The sequence below is a fragment of the Echinops telfairi genome, unplaced genomic scaffold, assembly GCF_000313985.2.
Source record: "Echinops telfairi isolate 266 unplaced genomic scaffold, ASM31398v2 ScPeMD7_2291;HRSCAF=2852, whole genome shotgun sequence".
Taxonomy (NCBI): Eukaryota; Metazoa; Chordata; class Mammalia; order Afrosoricida; family Tenrecidae; genus Echinops; species Echinops telfairi.
In genome coordinates, this window is record NW_022106189.1 from 12,214,212 (window position 1) to 12,221,275 (window position 7,064).

The 7,064-nt window shown below is 44.1% G+C and overlaps 1 protein-coding gene across 2 annotated transcripts in view; it reads right to left on the reverse strand.

Annotated features, from left to right (window-relative positions):
* Positions 1-6,004, reverse strand: part of BRD7 (bromodomain containing 7) — a 50,213-nt gene extending 44,209 nt beyond the window's left edge. The window contains exons 1-2 of one of the 2 annotated variants that reach the window (XM_004704681.4): positions 5,911-6,004; positions 5,285-5,493 (exon numbers count right to left, since the gene is read on the reverse strand). In XM_004704681.4, the coding sequence (XP_004704738.1) occupies positions 5,285-5,493; positions 5,911-5,959 (258 nt within the window). In that variant the 5' untranslated portion in view covers positions 5,960-6,004. Of the gene's footprint in view, positions 1-5,284; positions 5,494-5,621; positions 5,719-5,910 lie in introns of those variants that run through there. The other variant, XM_045293796.1, reaches the window with a different exon arrangement.
* Positions 6,005-7,064: the final 1,060 nt, after the last annotated feature.

Sequence of the window (7,064 nt, forward strand, 5' to 3'; positions counted from 1 at the left end):
CCGTGATCACACAGGTTGATATGTTGTTCCATGTGGGCTTTGTTGCTTCTGAGCTAGATGGCCGCTTGTTTACCTTCAAGCTTTCAAGACCCCACCGTCAGGGCTTCTTAAACAGTCATAATTGAAACTGATTACACCTTAACACCTATTGAAACATGATGATGGCAGGAACAAAGCAAAGACAACAAAGTATGAGAGATAACAATAAGCTTAGGAGATTGGAAGCAGATGGAGACACAGGCAGAACAATGACACTTCTGCCTAAAGAGAAGGTTATCTGTGAAGAGATATCTGTTCAAATCCCAGAACCCTGGAAAAGCTCAGAACATGAGGACATAAGGAACTAGACAGGCTTCAGGCTCAAAGATCACTCGAGGGAGAAAAAAGCTAAAATGAGGTAGAGCAGCGGTTCTCAACCAGTGGGTCACAACCCTTTTGGAGGTCGAACGATCCTTTCACAGGGGTTGCCGATTCAGAACAGTATCAAAATTAGTTATGAAGTAGCAATGAAAATAATTTTATGATCGGGGGCTCACCACCACATGAGGAACTATATTAAAGGGTTGCAACATTAAGAAGGTTGAGAACCACTGAGATAGAGGATTAGATGGGAAGAGCTTCAGCCCTCCAATCCCTTCATCATTTGGCTCCAAAAATACTGGCCATCAGGCAAACATCTTTTCCCAGGAGGTAAAAATTTCTTTTCTGGGGAAAATAAAGAACTCAGAAAATATCTTGAGGTACAGAATATGTGGGCTCCCTATCAAAATGACCAAGCTCCTATTTACCCTATAGTAGTATCCATAAGAACACGTTTGTCTACTCACAGAGCTTTAAACATTAATCAACTTTTGTTGTGTTGCACGTTTAAATACAAACAGATCTGTAGTTAATGAATTACTTAATATGGCTCATCTAGCCATAGACCTTCTTTCTTATAGGTTTGGGTGAGAAGGCAAGAAAAAGAGAATACGATTTAGTTGCATTTGTTAACAGGGTTAATGAATTGTCCATTCTGCTGGGTATAAAAGGTGCCATTTAAGAAGCAGGAAGGGGGCTCTCACTACCAGTCAGAGAGCACATCCTCCTTTGCACCGTGAATCCGTGTGTTGAACATACTTGATCCAGGAGACAGCTTTGACACTAGAGGAATTGGCAGAAGACTGAAAGAAACACAACCAAGAGGATGAGACAGAGGTTGGCTTCTCTGTCCAGAGTAAATAAAAGCTGAGTGCCACGAGGCAGGAGGCACCTTGTGGGGTAGGGTGCCTCTAGCCACTTAATTCGGAGGCTAGGTTTGCTACCTCAAGGGGCTAGACTTGAGTGTTTTGGTGCTAAAGTTTATAGCAGAGTGGCATACCTTTGGATATGTGTTGTTTGGTGCCAGTGAATTCTTTGCAACCTATAGCAACCCTGTGCACAACACAACACTGCCCGCTCCTGGGCCACCTCCACAACTGTTCCTATGTAGTTGTGGCAGCCACTGTGAGTCCAGCTTGTCGAGGGCCTTCCTCTTGTTCACTGCCCCTCTACTTTACCAAGCATGATGTCCTTCTCCAGGGACTGGTCTCTCCTGACAGCACGTCCAAGATATATGTATAGGACAGTCTCGCCATTCTTGCCTCTAAGGAACATTCTGGCTATACTTCTTCCAAGACAGATTTTTGTTTGTTCTTGTGGCACTGTGGATTTGGTACTTTCAATATTCTTATCCAGCATCACAATGCTTGCAACATATAAAAGAGATCAAGCTAATAAACTGAACTTGGGGGAAATACAAGGGGCAAAAGAAATCAACAAAACAAAGTAAAAGGGAAAAAACCTTCAATTAATATACTCAGAAATAAAACATTGCATTTAAAAGAAGAATGGCACTAGTAGATTAAGAATGAGATCTGAAATGAAATTCAATATTAGAGTAAAAAGCTAAAATTCCAGAACTCTTCTTGAAGATAGGAGCTCTGGTTGCTCAGTGGGTTCTGAATTGAGTTGATAACCACAATGTCAGCAGTTTGAAATCAGCAGCTGCTCCAAGGGAGAATGATGAGACTTTCTACGCCCATACAGATTTATGGTCTTGGAAACCCACTGGACCAGTTCTACCTTGCCCTATAGGGCTGCTTTGAGTCAGAATTGATTCCATGGCAGTGAATTTGAGTTTCTCTGAAGACAGAACACACAGAAACAGGGAAATAAGAAATTAGTCCAGGAATCAACATCAAATGGCACCAGAGAGAAGGGAGAAAACAGAGGGGAGAAGATTATCACAGGTAATTATGAAGTACACATATCAAGACTGAAGGTACGCGTTAAGAGCACAGGATTTAAAAAATGAGTGAATGTTAACGGCTGCATAAAAATGACTAAGAATAAGAACAATACTTCTCAACAGCAAAACTGAAAACCAAAAGACAATAGAGTAATTACTTCAGAATTCTGTAAAGTTTTTAATATACAATATGCCATTAAAAATCAAGCGATCAGTCTGATAAAAAAAATAAAACCAAAACTCACTGTCATTGAGTTGATTCTGACTCAAAGCAACCTTGTAGGTCAGGGATGGAACTGCCTCTTGAGTTTCTGAAACTAAGTTTTTTTCCCCCTCTTTTCAGTTTATTGCATGAAAGAGTTACACTAGTCCAAGTTAAACGTGGACCTTAAATAGTTACATACAAGCTGTGAGGTTTTAAAGTTGTGACAAAGGACAGAGGGAATTTTTCTACTCATTTCAAGAAAATCCCCACCGAAGCTTCCGTGAGCCATAACCATTAAAAAAAACCCTCTCTGAACCTTCAGCTGATGGTCCTTAGCCAGTCCAATCTCGATAAGGACTGGCATATGTTCTTGCGCTGGTGACCCTGTAGCTGAATCCCTTCTCTATATTCCGGATACTCACAGTACCACTGCAGGCAAATTTCTCCTTAAACACCTTCACTACTTTCTTTTTATCATGAAACCTTCAAATAAATAAACTTCAATCCAAAGAAAAACCCCTTGAGATGTGGTGACTTAAAAATGAATTTAACCATGAGGAATTAATTTCTGTCTTCACCCTTACTTGTATCAGCAAAGGGGTCAAAAGAGTGAAAGTTCTGGATAATGGATATACAATTCCTTTTCCTCAGGGGAAACAGCCTGTGGAAGGCTGTACTGGGAGAAGGTGGGGGGGCGGGGGGTGGTGGGGGTGGTATCAAAGCATTGAGAAGCGAGGAGGCTCAAGGGGGAGGCTGCTGAGTCTTGGCTCTGTCTCAGGCTGGGGGTGAGACTAACTCCTTACAGGAGGTGGAAAGCCTCTTCTTTCTCTTGAGGAGTGGCAGGTGGTTCTAGCTGCTGACCTTGTGATCAGCAGCCAAACTCGTAAGGACACCACCACCAGGCCTCGTATCAGTCAGACAATGGGGTAGAATTAAGATTTCCAAACGAGAACGAATTTACAAAAGCCTACCTCTGCTGTATGCTTTCTGAGGCCATTTCTAGAGTGTGGACTCCACAAGAACAAATAAATTTAAAACTAGAAAAGACAAGAAATCCAAGGAGTAGGCAGAGAAAAAATATATAGAGTACGGCCAGAGAGTCCTACTGGTCTAGTGAGGAGAGGCTACAAGATGGATGTCTTTAAAGAAAAAATAGAGGAGGTGATGTGGTTTACTAAGTGAAGAATTCAGCTGGATTTCATGTTAGTTTGTGAACTAACTAAATGAATGAAAGCATTTACTTTACCTCATTGGCCATGATCAGATCTGCATTTATTTATTGTATTTGTCACCACAGTGAATAATAAAAAAACAAACTGTATATTGACTTAACCAACTACAGTGAAAAAATGAAGGATGGGAAATTACAGGTTTATAGTAGTAGGCGGCATTGTGGTTATGTCAGGCTGCTAGCCACACGGTCAGTGTTTCGAACTCAAATCACTCTGAGAGAAACACGAGCTGTCTGCTTTCAAAAAATTCAGTCTTGGAAACTCAATGGAGCAATTCTACATTGTTTCCTAGGATTTCTAGAGGGCAGTGGGTTAGTTAGTTAGCAGTGCTAAGAATGTTCATTTAAATTCTCATCTTCTATAACATGCCAGTAGCTGAACAAAACTAATAAAGCACAAAAACCTATAATCTTACATTTAGAAAAAGAGATAAGTATCAGAAGAAAAAACTAGAAAGCTTGCACTTGAACTACAGGGTGGTACAGGAGGCAGCTTTGATAGTCCTCTATAACTTAAGAGGATGTTGTTAATTACTATGTATAAAATTAACAACAAACTGGATACTACTGGACAGAGAGACTATATGAAAACAGGGGTGAAAAATGTATTTTTCATTTTGCTTCCCTACTATTTGATTTTTTTAAAAGCCCACCTGCATCTATAGCTTTCATAATTTAGTCAAGAAAGAGAAACACCTGTTGTTAGTCTAGCCAAATGCAAAATGCTTGGGAAGAAAGGGAGGAAGAAACTTCAGAAACCTTCAAATAAATAAGCTTCAATCCAAAGAAAAACCCCTTGAGATGTGGTGACTTAAAAATGAATTTAACCACGTGGAATTAATTTCTGTTGTATATGTAAACACAAGAAAAATTATAAGACTAATTATGGAAAAATCAATCTTCAAGATAAAATAATTGGCTTAATGGGCACCCAAATGACTAGGGTGACATCTGTAGCATGTATATGGTTTTGTAGTATGCATATAATCATTCCTTAGAAGGAAAGTTTTGCTTTGTCTTTCTCCTCCAGTTTGTAAAGAGATACAGCAGTTACCTATTCGTTTCCACTAAACACAAGTGGATCAGAAAATGCTGTTACTGGCATTCTATTTTTGAACGTTTCTGATAAAATGTTTTCCGCCAAGACTAAAACTTTAGTTTACAATGTGAAAATTTTTCACCATACATTTACCATCACACTATTTACTTCAGAACAAAACTTGAACCCCATAGAGCCCACTGCTTTTTGAAATAACTGTTTTTGATAAGCTTGGTATACTTGGTTTTCCTGGGCTGACCTTTCTTAGATGAAGACACATTCTTTGAAGCACCTCCTGAAAAATCAAGATTTAGCCACCTGAACTCAACCTGATGTGTGAGTACAACTGCCAACGAGTAAACTAAAAATAAAGGTGTCCTGAAAGTCTTAGACGAGTCACGTTTCTGGTCTGCTTTGCCATGCCTCAATCAAGCGTCTCCCCGGACACAAAGGAAAAGGGTGGTGGTAGCGGGAGGCTGGACTACTTAGAAAAAGGGTGCGATTGGCAAAGCTGGGAGCAATCAAACCACCTTTATTTACCTTTACTCGCCTCCGTTTTCTCCCTTTCTCTTCCCCAGGAAGCGGCTTCTCTCCTTTCTTGCGCTTTTTCCGCTTTCTGTCCTTGTGTTTGTCGTGATCGCTTCTGTCTTCGAAGAGGCTTGAGTCGTGCCCTGAGCTGCCCGTGGACAGTTCGGTGACTTCGTTCCCTCCCACTTTGAGGACCAACTTCAAGGGCTTCTCTACATAGTCTTAAACAAAAGGAAGGAGCCTCGATTAAAGGAAGGACTCGCCATCCGTAACGACAACGCGGGGTGCCGGGGAGCGGAGAGGGGGGACTGGCGCTCGGGGCCCGCAGTAGATACTCTCGGAGACGCACCTGTTGAATGAGCGACCTTTGCCAAGTGCCTGGCGGCGCAGCCATCCGCCAACGACCGCGGGCTTTTCCGCCCGCCCCACATCTCCCGAGCGGGCTCCACCTGGAGCCAGGTGAGTCCGGGTTCCAATCCCGCCAGGGAGTGCGCGGCCTCTGGCTCGCCGCGCCCCATTCGCAGACCCGCCCTGTCCCCCGGTCCACGGCCGCGGCTCCGTCTACTCAGGCTCGAGCGTCTGAAATCCTCAGAGCAAGTCCCGGGCTCGCAAGCTCACCGGCCCCGTCCGCTCCTTACCTTCGTAGAGATGTTTGTCGGACTTGTGCTTTTTGTGCTTCTTGCCCATGTCCGACCGGGCCCCGGTGCCCGCCCCCCGCGCCAGGCCCAGGCCGTGCGGCGCCGCTTCCGGTCCGGGCCAGGCGAGCGGAGGGCGGGAGCGGAGCCCGCGAGGCCCTGCGCCGCGAGGCAGGGAGGCGGCGCGCGCCGGGCGGCGCGAGACCTCTCGGGAGAAGACCGTGCGCAAGACCTGGCCGGAGCTCGGGAGCCGCAGCCTGACGGCGAGCGGCCGGAGCCGAGGCAATAGAGAGGGCCCGCCGCGCGCGCAGGGTGTAGCCACCTTCGCGTGGCGGCCCCAGGAGGCCGGAGGTGGCACTGCAGCCTGTGGGGCTGGGCGGAGTCGGAGCCGGGGGCGGAGTCCAGACAAGGGGAGGGCGGGCAGGGTGAGAGACCGCCTCTCCCAGGAGGATTTGTTACTTTTAGTTCAAGATCTTATTGTTGGCAAGTGACAAAAACACAAATTGTATCATTCACATATCCAGGAAGGGCAGGAATAAAGCTTGCCCGAGAGAAGATGGGAACCAGGGGTTGATGATGTTGAAATTTTCTTTTGGTCTTTGTTTTGTGTCTCTGCACATTGGGTTCCAATGTAAAATTTGTATTCTTAAGGTGGCTGGAAACACAGCTATAGCAGCTGATTCTAGGGATCTCTACTTTGTTGTCTATTAATCAACTGAGAAAGCGGTCTCTTTTCCACCAGCTTCATCCAGAAAAATCCCAGGGAAGGACTGTGGCTTGGTTGAGAGCCCATGTTTTGTGCTCAAGATAATAATTGATCCAGCTTGGATGCCAAGTCTACCCATGACCAAATGAAGTGGAGCCTGGGATTTGCAGCCCCTAGCATTCCCCCATGGCTGGCTAGAAAAGATGAGGTTGCTCTAATGACAGGATTTGCTTTTGCATGAAGATTAAACTAAGGTTTCAAACAAGTTCATTTCTGTATGATTCTCATCTGAGAATTTGTATTCTGACCCCAGATATGCTGAATCAGAATCCTTATTTTTAACAATCTCTCTCTCTCTCTCTCTCTCTCTCTCTCTCTCTCTCTCTATATATATATATATATATATATATGTATATATATTACCTGAGGATCTTGTAAAACTGAAGATTCT